Source organism: Molothrus ater, chromosome Z (assembly GCF_012460135.2).
Source record: "Molothrus ater isolate BHLD 08-10-18 breed brown headed cowbird chromosome Z, BPBGC_Mater_1.1, whole genome shotgun sequence".
NCBI classification, from domain to species: Eukaryota; Metazoa; Chordata; class Aves; order Passeriformes; family Icteridae; genus Molothrus; species Molothrus ater.
The window spans coordinates 19,382,579-19,403,430 of NC_050511.2; the positions used below are offsets into that span (position 1 = coordinate 19,382,579).

General features: G+C 36.1%; 1 protein-coding gene across 1 annotated transcript in view; it reads left to right on the forward strand.

Annotated features, from left to right (window-relative positions):
* Positions 1–20,852, forward strand: part of NDUFAF2 (NADH:ubiquinone oxidoreductase complex assembly factor 2) — a 63,903-nt gene that overhangs the window by 25,136 nt on the left and 17,915 nt on the right. The window contains exon 2 of the mRNA XM_036403032.2: positions 15,143–15,232. Coding sequence (XP_036258925.1) covers positions 15,143–15,232 — 90 coding nt within the window. The remainder of the gene's footprint in view (positions 1–15,142; positions 15,233–20,852) is intronic.

Genomic DNA, 20,852 nt, shown 5'->3' on the forward strand with positions numbered 1-20,852 from the left:
TTGAAACTGTTCCCGGATGGCTGTTCCTGCATCTTTAAATTAGATTTTACAACATTTCTTATCTGCAGGGCTAAAAAAGCAAATTTTGACGGAGATGTGTCACCAGATTTCCCTGCTCTCAATAACTCATTACCAATTTTGTCCCAAAAAGCCAAATCACTAATATTTTCAGTTGATACATCGGGAAAGTGAAGAAACAGCCATCTAACAAATTGTTTAACATCTGATTTTGAAAATCGGATTTTTTCACTCTTAAGAAAATTCAAAAAATGGTAATAGACATCTTTGTGAGATACAGAAAGCTTTGCACCCATTGTAGCTGTGATTTTAAATTTTGTATCTCAAATTTCACCAACCCAGGTGGGGGGGAGAGGAAAAACCTGAAGCTGGTAGCCTGCCAAAAATAGAGAAAAAAAACTTCGGCTCTCTGCAGCGAGCCTGAAAACAAAGGCAGGGAAACACCTCCCGTCCCGAAGAGGGGAGAAACGGGAAGAAGGTAAACTTACCAATCCAGCTGTGGGACAGGAAAACAGGAGGTCCTGGGATGGTGACTTCTACCTGAAACTGACTCTTGAGGGAAGAGTTTCTTGCACAGAGGAGCAATTCATTAAAACGGAGTGTGTTCTTCTAAGGTAGCTTGCCGGCCAAAGGCTTTGCGAACAGTCTGAAATAATGTCCGAGCCCCGTCCATGAGGTCCGGGGATGGTCTCAGAGCCCCACGTTGGGCGCCAAAATGTCTCGGTCTCTCTGCGAGCCTCTCAGGAACCCTGGGCCAGTCTCGAGTCGGCAGACACCGGGGAGGGCAGCCCCGACACGGCCGACAGCGGGGAGACACTCTCTGTGCCCCGAGGGTACTGAGGGCACCTGGGCTGGGCGCCTTTGCAGCACAAGAGACACCAGAGACATCGGTAGAAGAAAAAGGGCCGACTCTTAGCAGGGGTTAGTCCATGGTTTTATTCAGATCCCAAAGGAGCTCCTCCGCCTCAGGGGGCCTCCTGCTGAGAGCCCCGGGAGATATCCGAAGGTCACATTTCAAGGGAGGAGGAAACCAAAAGTAGATAACATTTTACCAACCAATAGGTATCTCTGAGGGATGGGAACTGGGGTATAGACATATAGGGCAGCGTATGGGACTAGGCCTGGGGGGCTGACCCCTGGCCTCTGGCTAATCACTCGACAACTTGGACCGAAACTTCTGGATGGGGGGGATGGGATGCTGAGTGATTGACAGAGAGCCAGGGTGGGGGTTTAGGGATGATCTCATCCCAGGAGAGGGATAACGCAGATAAAGGGAGGGGAGTACAGTCTGGGATAAACCATTTGGGAAAAATATTGGAATACAAAACAAAACTATTTCAAAATATTACAAAATATAAAAACGCACTACAACAAATGGGGTTCTGATGCATTTTTAAGTGAACAGGCACAGATGCAGAGATTCTAAGGTGTTTCTGTAAACTACTGAGCTATTTCTGTGCAATGAAGTTCAAGAATGCATTGACTCTGGATTTGGATCTGTAAGTATATATGTCTACCCATTTTATCTAGTTGGACTAAATGAAATTATTTCAATTAGATCATCTAAACTTGAGAGAAAAGAGAAGACTAGAAGGAATATTGAGCTGACTAAAAGAATTATGAAATTCCTAATTAGGAAAGCATACAGCATAAGGAAGTTGGCCAAAAGGTATAAAAAGTGACAGAGCTGGCTCAAAAGAAAAGATGCTATTGGATGCATCTGAAGATCTGTGTAAATGTGATGAGTAAAAAATTGCTGAAGATGAATGAGGACTGAAACACAGTACTTAATCCTATGTAGAGAAAAAGAACCTGCAGCTTGTCGTCAAATGGACGACAGAATGCAAAATATATTTAACGTGGACAACAGAACTATTATTCATTAGAATATTTTTTAAAGTATAATAAAGACCTAACATGTCTGCATCTGAAAAAACAACAAAATAGTGGACTAAAAGGAAATAGATTGGTAGTTTCTTTGTATAATAAGTGTTTAGATAGTGTAACTAATAGATTCTTCATAGGTGCTAAAGAAAATAAAATGGTGAAAAAAATTGTTAGAAGACAACTTACCTGATGGATGTATAGGATATGATGTTGGATTAGTCTGGTGGATAATACCCTGTATCATAGACAGGACTTCCACTGTTTGCCTTCAGAAAAAAAAGGTGGATCTTCTATGCTTGCCTCCTTTTTATTCCAAAGGTGTAGAAAGCCCTGGATGGGAGAATCCATACAAAGAAGTCCACACTTCTGTTTTCCTTTTCAGTGCTCTCCTTTTGATACTTTCTCTGTAGGACAGTACTATGAACCTGCTATTTGTGATGCACATTACAAGAGGAATTAAACTTAGAGAGACTTTAGCGTCTCTGTCTGCATTGTTGACTGCTAAGTTCTGTAAGACTTATGCCTTTGTGGGAGGGAAGTTTTCATAGAGGAGATGCAATGTCATAGGAAACAACTGTGAAACAGTTTTTTATGGTAGTTGGTTAGTTGGGTTTTTTCCCTTTGTCAAGAGAAAATAGGCAAATAACAAAGCAGTTTGAGCAAATCTTTGTAAAAGTGAAAGAAAAATATAAAAACTTGTGCTAATTTTAGTGGGGACTAGGAATGCAGTTGTAAATATTAATGAACATAGAAGGCTAGGATTTGATGGCAGATACCTAGAAATTGTGTAGTGATTATATTTTTTCTTTTACATCAAGCTTTAGAGAAGTCTTACTGTGTGCACAGCCTCTTTAGGATCTTCTGATGATTCAAAATTCTTTTTGTTGATCATCTCATTGATGGAAAACATGTGAAAATTAGACTTAATGTATAGAATAACAGAAAAAGGATAATGTTTGCTTGATTACGCATTAATTAGCATGGCATCACTCCAGATGAGGCTTTTGAGGCATCATAAATAGTGATACTGGAGATCACTGAGCAACATGATTATTCTTACAGTTTTGATAATGGTTCAAAGGTCTGGAACACAAGCATTTCTGGAAACCTGCATACAGATTTCTATTATACTGAGAATTTTTTGGGGGGAGGCTGGATATTAGCCATTTTTTCTTTTAAAAGATAAACATTGTGTATATTAGGGATGATGCAGTGTTATTATAGGTGCCATTATCTAAGCAATGCTTATAGAATTCTAGAAATGAATCAGGTTTTGCTGAGGGATAAGATGACATTTCCATTCACTTTTTAATTTCTCTGGGACTTTACTGGGTTAATATCACAATTTTTCCCTAGGAATTCATCAGCTGATGGAAGTACTGTGATTGTGTTTCCTTCTCTCTCAATGGTAACAACTGTAATACTTCTTTTTTCTCTTCTTGCTGATGTCCAAATGCTTTTCCACAGGCTTTTTCTGAGAGAATTTCAGTACAAGGTTATGGCACTGAACAGCTGGCCACTGTTGCAGTATTCTCCGTGTGTCACAACCCTGCTTCCTTGTCAAAGTGCCATAAACTGTGAAGGCCACGTAGAACATATGAGAGTTCATGTTCTCAGAAAGGGTGTGTATTTTATGCCTATGGTGAATCAACTGGCTGTCCTCCAAATAATGCAGTTTTAACCACTGCATGTGCCTGCTTTGGAAACTATTTATTGTTTGGTTTATAAGACTTGGTTAAACTTCACAGCAATTTCCAACAAGATATTTTTGAAGGTTTTTTTGAATGGAATGATTAGATTACATAGGGGTTGCCTTGCAACAGAATATTTTGGATGAGAAAGTAATGGAGAAAGTAAAGGAATGTTTTTTTATTATTACTCCCTTCACTTTTGCTTCCTTCCAGTATTAGCAATGATTATGCTGTATTTTAAAAATCAGCTTCATAAGGTAGTAGTGCTCCCAATCTTTTTAAGCAGTCTTGCCATTTACAAACTTTTCTAGTAGTCTTAGGAAGAAGGTGAGAAAAAGGAAATCTTTGTGAACTTCTATGCATGTGTGTGCAGGAGGTGGTATTAAATTAAGAGCAAAGCTTTTAATGTGGAAGGAAAGTAATGCAATCTGCAGGTGATGTATCTTAATACCATAAAAGTTACAATTTTTTTTTATTTGTGGTACTTCTGATACCTTGCCAAAGTACAAGTTTAGTGTCATCCTAGGTTATATTGAAAGGAAAAGGGAGTCACAGTTCTTCAGTGGCTCTGCAGTGCAGAAGATGGCATTGGGGAAATATATACTAGTTTTTAAAGGATCACAGTTGGGTTTGTACTAATGCATGTCTTCTTTTATGTAGTTTTGTGTGGCTTATTAAAACTGTTTTCAGTTCTCATTTACTTCCCTAAGTTTTGAATTACTTTGGTGTTTTCAGTTTTGGTAGGATGCCTAGAGGTTAGCAAACCTGACTGCACACATAAATTGGAAAATTCTGCACTTTCATGGATTCAGTGGAAGTTTAATCAGCTTCCTTTGGAAGCACTTCAACACCCTGCACTTTATAAGGCATCATGGCCTAGAACTTGAAAGATACAGATAAAATAGAAGTAATTGCTTTTGAGAAATTGTGAGGTTTTGAAATAATACAAAATAAAATTAAATCGTAAGGAGGCCAGCTATTATGCAATGATTAATACAGTTAGGAAGGATTCTTTGTTCCTGTGCTTTGAAATTATTACAAACTCTTATAAGTAGTACTCTCAGTATTTTGAGAAATAGAACTAGATTGTCTTGTTATGCCTACCTTTGATTCTGGTAGGCTCCACAGATAAAAATAACCAAATAATATTCAAGGATCTGTTTTAATGAAAGCTATTATAGTGCATTCGGTAATTGCCACTCTTGCTACCTACCCAAGCAGAATTTATAGCTAAAACTTGTGACTGGAAACCATGTGGGACAGAACACCTGCATCGCTATATAAAATTACTTGTATTAGAGGAGAGATTGGTGTGTGTCCTTGTTTTGCTGTTAAAGCTAATAAGTGTACAACAGCTAAATGTGAAAGTATCAAGATTACTTGATCTGGATGTTTTAACTCAATGAAACCAAATCAGAGTTCTGTCAAAATAACATTTTCAGCAAAGTTGAGGGGTGTTTTTGTCATGCTGAGTAGGAAACATTCTAAGAATAGCAGGTTTATAAGGGTCAGTTTAGTAAGCGTAGGAAGCCCAGTAATTTTCCTCTGAGCAGCATGTCCCTCTGACCTACCTGTTTGCCAGAGCATAAGATTTCACCTAACTAGTGCAAGTCCTTCTCCAGCTGCATACCAGCATTCTTTCCTTGGGTATTTTTTGGAGACTAACCTTATTTTTAACTTAGACTAGGGCTCTTGCATACTTATTGGTTTTTAAATCAGTGAATTATACTCAAGTTTAAGAAACCAGTCAGGGAAAGTGTGTAGATCAGTTTTGAGGGTTTCGAATTGTGATCAACTCTCTTGTCATTCCAGTTCACATAAACCAGAATGCAGGGCAGGTAGCTGAAGGAGGGGGCAGGGAATGAGGAATGACTCAGCTGAAGAAATGATGTTGTGATAAAAGAAGTAGAAATGATAAAGTGATAAAACTGTAGTACATTGAAAGTCTTTTGCAATGGAATTACTCTGTAGCTCACTTTTAGGTTTTTTCCTCATTCTGATAGTGAACTGAAAGTTTGGTATATACAGAAAAAGATACCCATTTGAATTTTCTCTATACTGAAAGACAGTCTTGTGTTTTAGAATGTGTATTTGTACAGAAACATCCAATACAGTGTCATTCTTTTCAGTGATGGTGAAGTGCAGTTCAGTAAACCCTTCACCCATCCCACCACAATATTTATCCCAGAGAGAAGAAAATAAACAGAAAGTCAGTTAGTTCTCAACTACATGAATAGATGAATCATCATTAATAGTGAATTTCTCTCTGTGAATATTTCTTAATTCCTTTCTATATAATAAACAGACTAATTAGTTTGCTTGCAAATTGGTTAAGCGGTACTGTTTTATAGATTTCATGTCAATGCCTACAGAAGAGAGAAACAAATCTTTATCTAAAGCAAAATATTTGAACTGCTATAATATACTTGGGAAGCTACATGTGCCTCCTAAGCTACTACTAGAAACAGTAATTGAATGAGAAACTATTTTGTTTTATTGTGTTCAGAATACAGTAAACAGTACAAAACTCCGCTAAAGTTTTGATTTTTGTAATTTATGCATCTATTTTCTGTTTTCCATCAACATTTAATGTAAACTGGGACTTAGAAGAAACAAACTATCTCTATGAACTATTTTGGCACCACAGGAAATTCTTTAGGTTCTATTGCAGCTACTTGCTGGCGGTTTATCTCTTCAAAATACTGTAAAATGCATAGCAGGTTCAAAGAACTGATTTGAGAATATTTGGAGTGTTTTGAAGGCCTTTCTATTTTTCTTCTAAAAAGAAAAATGGAATTAATTTTTTATGTAAAATAAAAAAGAAACAGATAAATTTTTATGGGTTATTTTTAACCCTTTCAATGTCAGAGTTGAGATAATGAAGGGGAAAATTACTTGTCTCAATCTGGCAGGCACTATATCTGGGCTGGCTCTATTTTAGTGCAGCTCAAATTCTAACATGGGAAAATTGCAGAAATTTACAATTCAAAGTGTGTTTCATCAGGGAGAAATCCACAGATTGTTTTGACACTCAGTTAGAAATTCAGCATGAAGATGGACGTCTCATGAAATTTGCAGCTGCTGATTGAATTCATATTTCCATAAAGGCCATCAACAATAGCAGCCTGCAGGGGAAGTGAGGGGAAAATGACAAAATTTGTGAGGCTAGCATTTTTTCCTCAGTCCTATAGTAACAAATTGCTTGTAATAAGGTCCTATACTGACCACCATTAAAGAGAAATACAGGGAGCCAGGAAAGATTTTTCAGTTTAACTGATTTGAACTAAAGATATTTGAATTTTGATCTTTAAATATACATGCAGTCATCTGTACAGTATGTAAAATGCATATAAATCAGAAGTGTCCTTAAACTGAAAGACTCTTACTGATAATTGCAGAAGATTTATCACACATGTGATTTGATTGTATAATAAATTCCCAGGATAGAAAATGAACAGTATTGAAATATACTAAAATAGATTATCTTTTTAGGGGTGAAAAATCTCATTTTATCTGTGGCATGTTCCCTCTCATTCATACACATACACAGATAGGAGAGAATGTGTAGGATTTGGGTTTATTTGTCTGAGTAACAAGTCTCATTATGTTCATCATTTAAAAAAAAAAATCCAGTTACAAAAACCAAATTCATGTTATCAAAACAATTAGTAAGAAATGCTATTGAGACAAATACTATGATAGAATATAACAAACGTTAGCTTCTTTGCTTACAGTATTTTGTATATTTCTATCCCTTTCTGTTTTTTATGGAATAAAGAGGGCAGGAGAAGGAAAAGGTCAAATATTTCTGAAGTATCTTCTTTTTTAATAGAAGCAGTAAAGCAGTAAAACGATCATTGTTGTCAATCCATTGACAACTTTGTTTCTGAATATCTGTGCATCTTGAGACTGTGGAGAAGTTCAGTGTTGAGTTGATTACTAAAATCTTGATGTTAGAGATTTCTGCCTGTAGCTGTCAATGCAGCTACACACACCAAGCTGTGTCCAGAAGCCTTTTCCTCATAGTTTGTAGTCTGCATTGGTGCCATCCTTTGCAATTAAGGAAGATCAACAAGGTCTTCCTTAACTGCAAAGGAGGCACTCAGTTGTTGCAGAATATAAAAAGGGAATTCTCCACAGCTGGACAATGCAGAGTTTAGTATGGTGAGATGCAAGTCATGTGTTTTTGATACTTAAGAATTCAAGTGCTTGTGTGACATCTTAATACAAACACATAGGGATCACATAGCTTAGCTGCTCACACCAAAAAATGAGTTAGAATGCTAATTAGGTTAATTTGGCAACTTTGCAATAATGAAAATCTCTGTAAGTATCTTTATTTCTAAGAGTTTGCATTTTAGAGATTAAATTGATAAAGCATAATAGAGTAACTGTTTTTAATTTTACTTCCAGTAGTAGGTAGTACTACTCGGTATCTTCTAGTCTTTAATGTATAAAGAAATGAAATTTGGTTATAGAGTTTATAAGTATCACAGTTTGTGGTATTGGTGGCTGTAAACTCTGCGAGTCAAACATTTGTATTACAGTTATTACAAGCTATACAATTCTAAAGGTCACCATCCAAAAGTGGTCATTTTTTTCTTTCTCTGGCATCAGGCTTTCACAACTTATAGACAGCTATTACAATAGTTGCCCCTGGTGCAATACTCTTAAATCAATGAGTGCTCAAATAGGTATTGAAGTACTTGATGATTAGGTACCTACTTACACTCTGTAAAAGCACATAAACCACAGTTTTTTCTGTTTAGTCTACAATTTAGTTAAGCTGGGACTGTGGAATTAGAACTCTCAACTCTGTGTTGCTTTTTGTGTATGCATTTGCTCATTCTAACTTGAGAAGAGACCACACAAAGTCTGAGAGTTGAGTAGAAGAATAAAATAAAATAATGGGTTGACTCAGATGTAAAAAGCTTCAACTTATGGTTAGTCCTTGTTCTCAGCTGTTGCACTTTAAGTTTTTTTTTCTGCTCAGATTAGGTTTGAAAGCAGATCAGGTATTGCTGCAATTCCTGAGTATGTGAAGGCTTTTTTTATTTCTTCACCACCTACACCACTCTGAGCTCACCAAAATCAGCTAAACTATGTGGTTTTTTTCTTCCAGATCAGTGTTGCAGGAAAGTACCTTAACTAATGGGTGCGTGCACAAAGGCCAGCTTAAAGAAACAAACTTTTGAAGAGAGCTTTTAAAGTAACCTAACAATGTAAAGCTAGAGGGTAATAAAAAAACCCCAAAACAACAACCTGTTGAATGGTAAATGATTTTACATTGCTATTAATCAACTAAAATATTGCTTACTAGTATGTGCTGTTTAACATTGTTTTAAAAAGTTTTAAAACCTTTGAAATACTTGTTTAATTTAGAACCCTAACCAAATAAACTAAACATTTTTATTTCTATGTAAATTAAAAATGCCATTTTGTAGAAAAAAGAATAACGTTTAAGGCTCTTTAAATGTAGGATATGCATATACATGAAGTGGGTAATACATCTCAAGGACATTAGCTAATTTTTCTTCAGAAGTTTCACTGTTGGGTTGACTGGAAATTGGAATGGAAATCGGAATGGAAATCGGAACCATTGAACATCTGTGGCTGAAACAGGTGTATTCTTCCCTAACCTCCACAATGAAAAGCAAACACAGTAAAATAGAAGTACCAATATTCTTTAATCCTTCAAGTGCAGTACAATATTAGCTGTAATTGTGTTCAGACCTTGTATAAGACTGAATTTTCTTTGCATATCTCACACCTGTAATCCTTTTGTAAAATTCATTAGAATATACTGACCCCCAAAAGTACATTAGTACCCTGAGAATGTATGTGCAGCTAGTTGTAATAATTCTATTTATTCTGGAAAAAGTAAAAAAGTATTCTGGAGATGGTAAATGAGTTTTTGCAAAAGATTCATTGAAAATTCATTTCTAATGGAAATGTAATGAATCATCCAAACCAGTCCGTAACACTGCTGTGTTGGGTCATATTGCAGAATGGATGTTCTTCACAGCTGTGAGTTCCTTTTAATTTTATTTACAATTCATACTCTTGCTGTCATTTACCCGTTTCTCTCCCCTGTATCACTGCCTTTTTATCTCCCCGCCTTATGTTTTTATTTATACAAGTACAAGTTATTGTGCACTTTCTATCTACCTGCTAAATTCCCTTTATACATGCTAAGTTCCCATTTTAAGCCATTTTCCATACATTTATAGAATAAATTAACCACCTCATTCTTGGATTTATTCACATTTTGACAGTAATTGGTAGAAAAGCATTTCTTGAATCTGATGGACCAAAAGAAACCAAATGAACGGTTGGAAGAAAGCTTCTCTGTGACAGAGCACTGAGCTTCCCATCAGCTTTCCAAGGAACTGTCATTTGTATTAGTATCATTTGCACTTGTGTTCCCAAAAGAATGTAATGTTGTGTAATTCTAGTAGGCTTATTGTAGTCTCATTTACAACACAGTGCTTCTTTTTAAAGACATAGGCTTCACAGGTGAGGAAGACAAGGCTTTCCAGTGAGCAGGGAGCAGCTCTGGTGGTGCTGCATCCTGCACCCAGATTAAGAGAGCCCAGGGGCTACAATGGCAGTGGATATTTAGCAGAACGATTTTTCTGTCCCTTGAAGGAAATTGTTTCTCGAACAAATATTACTTATTTTAAATGCCACGGTCTAAGATACAGCAGGTTTTCAAAACACAAGATTTGTGTGAACATACATGAACTCCATGGGCACTGATCCCAGAGGAAGTTACTGACTTTGTCAGCTGGCAATCCTCTTGGGAAGTGAAAAGGGAGTGTGATTTTTGTAGTGTATGTCAGCCTTTTTCTTTGACAGTACATGCTCCCAAATTTCCCTGGCTTCAAATTTTCAGAAGTCTGAGGAAATGTGTCTTATTTTGGGAAGAAATTGGTACTTGCAGGCAACTCTGGAAAGCCAAATGTATTGCTGTTAAAATGTAAATATAAGTAGCGAAATTGAAACACAATTCTTGACTGTGAGTGCCTGGTGTTTACAGCTCTTGTGGACTTGCTGAGTTGCTTGATCCTGCATTGCTGTAAAACTGGAATTCGCTGATCTGGTTCATTTCAGGTTAATGGAAATCGGAACCATTGAACATCTGTGGCCTTGCTGGCTTTTAAAAGTTCAAATGTATTTCTGTTATGATTTTATAAAGCATAAAGCATTTTAGATTGTTTCAAGTGTGTTATTTATTGAGGAAAATGTAACTACATCTGTAAGTGATAGATGTTAAATTCAAATACTTCATTTTTTTGTATTTCAGGATACTGTATTTATTGTATGAATGAATATAATGAACTGTTGGAAGTTATTAATTTGTCACTAAGCAAAAGTTAATTAACCTCACAGCAGTCTAAATTTGGAAAACCCCATAATTCTTTGGGAAAAAGATATTATTTTAAAATATTTATATCTCTCCTAAAGTAAAGATAATTATTGCAGAAACACTAGAAATATGATTATGAGGTAACATAAACACAGTCATCAGTGAACAGACTCTCTCAGCTAAAAATCTATGCAAAGAAAAGATAGTGGCTTTCACAAACTAATACTCACCTTTAAAAGGGTTGTCTTTTATAACAAACTTTTTTCCATTCTTCAGTGGAGATGAAAACTCTTGATCCTGTTCTCATACTGATGAGCTGCTCCTGCAGCCTATAGATGCATTTGTTACTTTCAGAGAAGTAGTTCTTCCTTTGCTTGGTATTAAGAACTGCTCATAGTTCAGGTGCTTTGGTAATTTAAGTACTACTTCACATTTAGCAAAAACTACATTTTATTTGGTGGTCACCAAACAGAAAATAAATGGGTGACCTGTTACGTGAGTGTTGTAAGATACTGCTGAAAAAAATTTAGAAACCTTTGTTTTGAGTAAGTGAAGTTTATGTTGGGCTGCTGACAATAATAGGCTGTTAGTGAATGAAGTACAATTTAATCTCTTCAAATCACAGAGCACTTCAGTAAAAAGATATGCTTTAGAAATGCATGTTTCATGAAGTTTAGAGTGATGCTGTGCAAAATCATTTGCCTTAAACTCACAAATGCTGCAAGTTCAGTCCGTGCATTAAAAAAAAACCAACATCTTAGTGGAGTGTTTCTTCCATGGACTCTTAGCATGCAGATGTTGAAATCAGCAAGCCAAAAGAGTCCTGGTTCTGAGTTCTCATGAACATCTGATGTTCATTCATTTTGAATGTGAATTGTTACTATCACATAGTAGTGTGTGAGAGGGAGATCCTATTTCAATTTGCAGACTGCAAAACATGCCAATATTTTATATCTGGCAGGGGCTCTTGTTCAGGTAGCTCAGTTCAGGTGCCAGAAACATCCAGTTCCCTGTTCCTGGTTCCATTTCTGCTCTCACTCAATATGTGTGCCATAGTTTGTTTAGCTGTACACATTGTACAGACTTGTTTGAGGGTTAACAGGAAATCTTTTTCAAATAATGCTTTTGTAAACAGCGAAAATCAAGCTAGGGCTCCTGAAGATCTTTAGTGTGTATACATTTTTTCCCCCAAAATTGATGTCAGAATAGTAATAATTTGTTCATAGAACACCACAATTTTGGGATTCATTATTTTCATTTGAAAGGTTCTTCAATTTTCTTCAAGGCTTTTTCTAAATGTAAATACACATATATAATATTTAATGACTGTCGTGGATTAACTGGGATATTTTGCCATAGAAAGACTCTTCCTTAGAATTTACTGAAAAATTAAAATATTAATTTTAAAACATCTGTGCTTATCTACTGTTAACCATGGGATTTTTTGTGAAAATATAACCTGGTTTCTGGTCTCCTTAATGTATAGAGAAGGCTGTAGAAATTTAGAAACTGCTTCATTATACATTGGCTACCCCTTTATGTTTCACTGAGTATTTCCTTTGCTGGATTTGACTATCCCCTTCTTATGCCAGCAGGCCACAAACTTCTGCTAAACACTTTTGTTTTGGGACTTTTATAAAAATTCACTTCAGTCATGAAGCTTGGTTTTTCAATAGATTGGGACTGAAAGGTTTTGAGAAAATATGAGAAGTGAGAAAATATATAAGTGTAACATATGTAAATACTGTATCACTTGCTGAAACATCTGTCAATTACGTAGTCTTCTTGGCCCTTTTGCAGGCTTGAAAACTCCTGCAAATCTTGGCTACTTTGGCGTTCAGTGTAAAATGATGTTGTATCTGATATTCTGTTACTGTTCTGTATATCTGCTAAATTCTTTCTGAAGTGACCTGCTATTTTTTTAAGATGCAATTGGATATATTGTGTTATGTATATAATCCCAACTTGATGCATTTATGGTTCTTCAGTGTTTCTAACATCCGGTGGTCACATGAAAATGAGGTTAATTTTAAAGTTAAAACTGTTCTGATAGTGCTATTTTTAATTGTTTCATATGTATGCTCTTACAAGTGAAGTTTCTTGCATTGGTGTAGCAAAGACCCAAGTATTTGTTTGACAATACAGGGATGAATTAATAGGAAGCAGAACATTCAATAAAGTCAATCTTTAGTATGAAAAACACTTTCATAAACTGTAAAATGTTTTAATTACATCTAAAGAGGCCTCAGTGTGATCTTGCCTACAAAAGCCTATGTAAATTATTTGTCAGTGGTGGTCTGCCAAAAAAATCCTAGGGGATAAGGCAAATCAGACTGTTGAAGTTAATTAGTGTCATGTGTGTGCATCAGAAATGCAGAGAGGCTTAAAAGCCACCAGCAGTACTCAACACATTTGGGAAATAATTTCTAAGTTTGGCTCTACAGCGTGATTTGACTGTGGGATCTGGAGGATGAGTTTTTATGTGAGTTTTATGAAAGCTTGCAGCAGAATAAGAACTGGAATATTTTGTTTAAGAATATCAGTCACAAGTTGTGGTGGCAGTTAGAAATAAACAGTTCTTCACTACTCTTTCTAATGGTGCTTTATTCAGATAGTGTAATACTCAAATTAAGAACAGTTTTTGTAAAGGTGCTGTTCTTACAGTAAAGTCTAGTAACTTTACAAGATTGGAGAAGAGTGTTTTTTCTGAGACTTGTATAGGATCAACCCTAATTAGATACCTCTTCAGCTTTTCTGGAAATCTTCTGCATGGGAAGAAAGTAATTCTGTAGTTTTTGTTTTTTTTTTTTTTTGTTGATGAACAACAGTTCATCACTGTTGTAGATGAACAGTGTAAGAAATTAAATTATCCATGGCGTTGTTGAAAAAAAATTGTGTTACAGCTAGGTATGAACTATAATTTCATAAACTTATAGGAATTGTATACTTATAAAACAAATAAGTATCAATTGTATAACTTCCAACATTGATTAAAAATATCTAATTTTGAAGATGAAGGCATTCTACACAATATTCTTTGCCTGATTGCATATCTTGAAAAAATAAAAATGTTGCATTGCTTAAAAAAAATATAAAGCTAAAGAAAAATCTTGAAAAAGGAATTTCACATTATATAAAAGTTCTTATTTTATTCTATTAAATACTTAATTATGAATAATTGTGTGAAGTTTAGCTACTAATGGTTCCAAGTCCCAACTGGTATCAGTTTTAAAATAACTTCAGTTGAAATACTTGTTGAAAGCATACTGAAGGAATGAACTGCATTAATCACTTCATTATGAAATAAAATACTTCATGCAGATATACTTAATATTTCCTCAAAATGTCAAATTTCGGCATATCAGCACCCCAGGAGGAGAAGAAGCTGGTAGAAAGAGCCTAGGGGAGTACTGTTGGGTTTTTCCCCTATGAGGGATGGGAACCTTGCATATATTTCCAGTACCTGCTAATTTAAAAAGCAATTTAAAATACTCTTTCTCCATAAAGTAGCATAATATCTGACAGTCAATCTGCTGACTGTTCAATCACCTTACAGTTCAAAGTTTTTAATTCTTCTTTGGCAGTAATAGAATCAGAATGTGGGATGTAGACTTAGGTTCCCCACACTGTCTCCCCTTTCAATGTACTGAGTGTTCCCTGTTGGATTCCCACCTTCTGGTTTTTGGTTTTTAACAAAGAAAATATTTAGTTTATAGGCAGTTGTGAAAAGTCTCACAAGCACAAGGCAGATGCCAGTGGTTGGAGATGATGTGGCCTGATAGCTTTGCAAACCTAACTAGTGATCTTTGAGTCCTGTTTTTCATAATCAATAATACAAGTAACTTCAAAATAGAACATGGAAGCTTTTCTTGAAGTTACTGAAATATAATATTTCAAATTGACATCTAGATGGTAATAATTTTCTCTAGTATTTTAATCTTTCATTTTCATCCTGTATGTCATTGCACTCACATGAATAAATACATTCTTTCAAGATGATAAGGTGATCAGCAATTATAAATTTATATAGAAATATATAATACAAAATACCTATTGTATAAAAATATGTAAGTATATTTAAATATTTTATATAATATATTTATATATAACTATAAGATTATATAGAAAATATTTAATAGAAATGTATGTATTTTTCATTCTTTTTTCTCTGCTTTAGGGCAGATTATACCAGAAAGAAGATTTGTAGAAGCAGTAAATCGTGAAGCATATCAGTATCAAATCGGTGACTTTCCAGCAGAATGGGAAGGTAAATATTTTGGTTTTATTTCAAGAAAATTTTGCCATTGAATATAGGCTCTGTATTTTTAATGGAAAGCCTGATATGTGAACAAGTCATTTGTTTTTTTAATTTTTGGAAAGGCAGGCTTTTATTTAATTGCATAACAATATAAATTCTTAAAGTAGCCTCTTTAAAAATAGGATAAATTTTGTTTGAGAAGTCAGTACTTAATGAAAGTAAAGCCTATGTGGAGATGACTTACTGCTATTAAATGTGAAAATATTTATGCCTGTGGAGGATCTGATTGAATAACCAGCATGAAGTGCATTAAACAAAACTTCCTTATTATTCCTTCACTGCAGTGTTAATATGTAAGTCAGTTGATGTACATATTGGTGTCACCAGTGATGGGGCTGCTTTTTTTATGGTGTATTTGGTTTCCTATACTCTCCCTTGCGCAGTCTAGTAGAGAGTTGGAGAACCTGTTAATAAGTAACCGTCTTGTCCAAGTGCTACTGATTAAATTCTTGTCTGAAAATTTGGGATGTAATGAACATTTCAAGGAAGTTAGCACATTTCCTTAGGATTAGCTGATCAGCTCTTAGAGAAAAACAAGAGGAGTATATGTTGGTCTTTGAAGTTGTTAGGTGCTTGAGCCAAGTGTGGGGTTAAATGTGACTTAAAATCTAGGACTCTGCAGTATAAGCAAGGAATCCCTGAAATAGTATAAGCAAGGAATCCCTGAAATACTATGTAGAGGCTACCCATTACTCAACATGCTTTTGGGAGAGTAAAATACCTAGACATCTCCCTGAAATTGTTAGGTTTAAAGCAAACAGATTTTAAGCAGTATGTAATTTAGCTCTGGAATTCCTTGTCATGGACTATTCTACTTGCTGGAAGTTTGCATGAGTTAGTAAGAGGTTAAAAGTATTGGTGGAAGAAAAACTGTTCTTATACACAGATATTACTGTGGTTTAATTTGTCGATGAGCTGCAAATGAATTGAGTCTACAACATTTGGGAAATGTCTTATTATACTTGCTTTACCTCATTCTCTTTCTTTTGTGCTTGATGCTCTTCTCTGAGGGAGATGATACTGAACAAAAAAGAAAACTTCAGGCCCATTATATTCCTTAATGGAGTCAGGAGAGAAATAGAAAACATTCTTACCTTGTTTTTTATCATTGTCACTGCACTAATTCCTAGGATTTTTGTTGTGATCAACTGAGGCTAGTATTAAGAGCAGAAAGCTTCTGAAAGTGTTTCAACACTATTGGCAGTGTTTGCCAGCTATGGTGAAACCATGGTATCAACAGTTTCTGTCTTCTACTGCTGCAGTACCCAGAGGGGGTTGGCAAGTCTTGCTCTAGCTGTTTCTGCTTCTTTGTCAGTCCAAGAGAGCCATCTGCTGAAGGAGAGCAGCAACCTGATAGGCTTGTCCTAACTAAATCATCTGGTGCTTGAATGGATGAATGCTATTCATCCAGCTTTCTGAAGGTCGTTTTCCTCATCCAGAAGTTCTCTAGCTATCAGTTAGAGCTCATCTTAGTTCTCTGTGACTGTCATGCAAAAACACTGCCCCACAGACACCAAGGAGCATATATGAAGCTTCAGGTAACTCTGCTCTCCTGTGAAGGAATTCTCATCCAGGACAATTTGGTAGTCTCTGTCTGCACTTGTCTGGAATTCAAGAACACAACGCGGACAGTCAGACTGTCTCAGACGGGTGTGGGCTAATCATCCTTTCCCAAATGGGGTTAGACTACAGTGTTCAAACAAATTGCTATACAAACCCATTGCTTCATGCTATTGGGATCAGTGTAGCACTAAAAATCCTCTGCTGTATCTCTCTTCATAAATTTAGCACAAATCCATGGGATTTGACAGTGTGGTGTCTTGAAAATTGCAGATTTTTGGGATGTTGTGTGTGACAAGACCTTAAAGTCAAATACCATGTGCCCTCAAGGGTATATGGGCCTTGTCTAAAAAGCTGCAGCTGGCAGACCTGAGACACACTTTTCAAATCAAGGCATCCTGTTCAGATTTGTTTTAGAGAAGAAGCTATTACCTGGCCAGTCCTGTTGTTATGAGCTATGTTTACGATTTTATTGCTTAACTTCCTCATCTTCGTAACTGTGGGGTTTTCTCTTTGTGATACTGTCAGCAAATACAAATACACTGTCAGCAAGGAATTCACAGAGGAAAGGAAAATTTGCAGTTTGCAGATTGAGTAATAGTCTTTTCCTCTTAAGTGCTTGTCCTGATTTTGGCCAAGGATGGAGTTAATTTTTGCAATCACCAGGAGAGGGTGTGGCTAACAGGTTGTGGCCAGAATCCAGATGTTATACAATACTACTTTAGGTCATTGCTGGGAGTAGAGGAAGGGGACTCTGGCTTCTGAGAAAAAAGGTGTGGTTTCTGATTGGGAAAAAACATGGCTGTGGTCATCTGAGATCATCCTTGGTGAGCATTTTGCATGTAAATTACCCTCTCTTTTGTATGCTTTTATTATGAGTATTAATTTATGTTTGTTTTCTTATCTCACTGCTGCTTCCAGTAAATTGTTATCTCACCCCATGATCTTTCCCTTTTGTGCCTCCCATCCTCCTCCCTGGCCACCCTCAGTGGGGAAGGGTGGAAGAGGAGGGGAGAGGGAGCAAGCAGTTGGCAGTGTGGTTTGGGGAACTTTTGTGGGGGAGTAATCTGGGGAGTCCCATTCCTCAACCACAACACTACTGAATTTCTCTAGATAGAAGAGATACATGCATGTTTTTTTCCCCAGTGCATTTATTAACCATAAGGGTGTGTAGTGTATGCTTCTGAGAGATAAAGATGGGAATTCTAGAAAAAAGGCTAGCCTGTACTTTTTTTGTCCAATGCTAGTCTAACTTTTGCAAACGGTTTTATGGATGTAGAAATTTAACAAGCCAAAACTGGTACTTCTGCTGTGGGTAAAGAAGCTGTTGAAAGACCTATTATGTCTTGGCTACATATTGTGGGGTGTAAGGGATTTAGGATGCTCTGAATTTCCATTTATCACTATTTCTTTTTTGCCTGCTGTAAAAAAGAAATTATGAATTAGTTGAAAATGAGAAGGAATGCAAAGTGTAGTAGTAGTTCAAATACAACTATAGAAGCCAGTTATCTAGTAAGAAAAGTTTAATTCAAGATTTTTAGACACTTTGCTGAAATGCTCATTACATTTCTGTCCCAATTTTTTCTTCTTTAACATTGGTCAAGAAGTTTCCCAGGCCCACAGGACCTGTGCTGAACTTTCACTGTGTGTTCTTCTGTCCAGATGCTTGAAAATATCCCAGTACATTCTTTCTGTGGGTGTTCACATTATAATTCGTGCTATTATGGATGCTGATCATTCCAGCAAATAGCCTGAGACTTTGCTGAAGGAGTTCTAAAATACTTGCTGTTTCCTCTGAACAGTAAAAGATAAATATAAGGTTAGAATCTTATTTAATATTTCCTATTTTGTTTTCTCTTTGCTCTTGGACTCTGCTGGGCACATGCTTACATCTCCAGGTGCCTCCTCTCCAAACCCTGTGTATGTACTTTGACATCCATGGCCTCTGCTTAAGTTTTGGCCGGCTCTCCTTCCTATTCCTCTCAGGCTTTTCACTTTTAGGACTGTGCTGAAGAGTCTGCTGCCTTATCTCCTTTTCTTAGGACCTGTAGAGAGCTGCTTTTACCTGTACTGTCTTTGTTCTGCCAGGACTCAGGGTTTTTTATTTGTAGACAGTTCTAAATGGCCACCTCATTTAAAAGCAGTCATCCCAGCACCCTTTCCCTTTCTTTGTTACCCTGCACAACTGTATGGCTGACTGTATGACTAGAAAAAGAAACCTCTTATGACCAAAATTAATGAAAGTACCGTCCCTGGAAATACTCACAGGCATCACTTGTCTGAGGAGAACTTACACGAAACCAGGGACAAAGGCTAGTGTAAGGAGTGGGAACAGGCTGTAGAGAAATTGGAAGAGGGGACAAGTTAAATTTCATTCTGTACCTAAGACATTCAACTTGGACTGGTAACATAAGGAACTGATTCTGGTACTGTGTTTATCAAGTTTTAAATGTGTAATAAAGTAAAGGAGACCAAGTAGAAAGCTATAAAGCATCATCTAGATCACAGACTCAACCTGTGCAAGCTGTTTCTTTGACTCTGGAGAGGTTGTTTGTGTACTGATCCTGGGAGTTTAGTGAATACAAGGCCAAGGGTTTACTCCTGAAGGACTCATCTGGAAATTTTATCCGAAAGATGTTAGTTTTCAGTGCTCTGGAGGATTGAATTATCTACATTCTCAGACCTCTGAATATTAAAAGTTCTGTAGTGTCCATTAAGGCTTCTGTAAAGCTAAAACAGAATCCCTTGTGTTATCCTCAGTGATAGCTCTTTGTACACCTTGAATTTTAATTTTAAAAATCCAAAAGTGTATTTCCTCTTGTGCTGTAGTTTTAAATTTAGAATGCAATCCATATACAAATATTTGTATACAATAATAATACAAATATTGCCTGGTTTTGTTTCAGTGAAGCCTCTTATATTTTACTTAAGAGTATGAGTGCCTACTTTTCCTTAGGCAGTATGGATGCACACAACAGATAACATTTCTGTATTTTAGTTCTGAATGTTCACCTACTTAAGTATGTGTAATTTACCTCCTCAAGACATGTCAGTAGTGCTCATGAGGGGACATCTGAAATTTTACATACCACAGAGATTCAGGAGAAGGTGTGCTTCATACAGCATTTTATTGCCATCTACTCCTAATCTCTCTTTTCTTTTTCTTGGTAACATTTAGTGATTAATGGGAGTCTTAATTTGCATGTTCACTTTTATGGCCATTGCAGTGTGTTATCTGCGAGTAGGAGACTTAAAGTTCAATGAAAATTTCATGCATACTAATAAGAATGCAAATGAGTGCTGATGAAAGAATGCGAATGTCTCAAGGTAGGAAATGTCCAGCTTACTTGCAAAATTCCTTTTAGACAGAGGTGGAATTAACATGAGTACATCCAAATAAAATTAGAAGCAGCAGTTTTAAATGGGGGCAATGATTCATTTTGCCAAAGCTTTGGTATGCAGGGGGGATGTTTTGGTTGCACTCAGTACATACATGTTATCTTCTCTGCCAGGTTTAAAATATCTTGGCTGACAATGGCGAAGGCATTTTGTTTTGTTAGCTTGGGGAATGGGAATGTAATGAAAAACTTTTTCCCAGCTATAACTCTCAACTTTTAATTAAGTATATATATGTGTGCATATGTTGTTCAAATATAATGTAATATAGCACCTACCTACCTACCTTGTTTCCATGAACAAATATTTGACTATAGTATAAAGCTGTTGAGTAATTTAAAAGTGTATTCACTGAGGTTTAATGCAGATCATAAAGAAAAGTACAAGAACTTTTTCTTTACTCAACTGTATACACAGATATATGTATTTTGTATCTGGATATATGCAGATATATAAAGAGAATGCAAAATATATAAACTTCAACATATTATTTACTTGAATTTTGTTAAACATAGTGCTAACTCAGTAGGAAATTGGTTATATTTTTGTACACCTTCATTCTCCCTTTGCTACCATGAATTTCTCTTACACCTGAGTTATGAGGTGTTGGTGC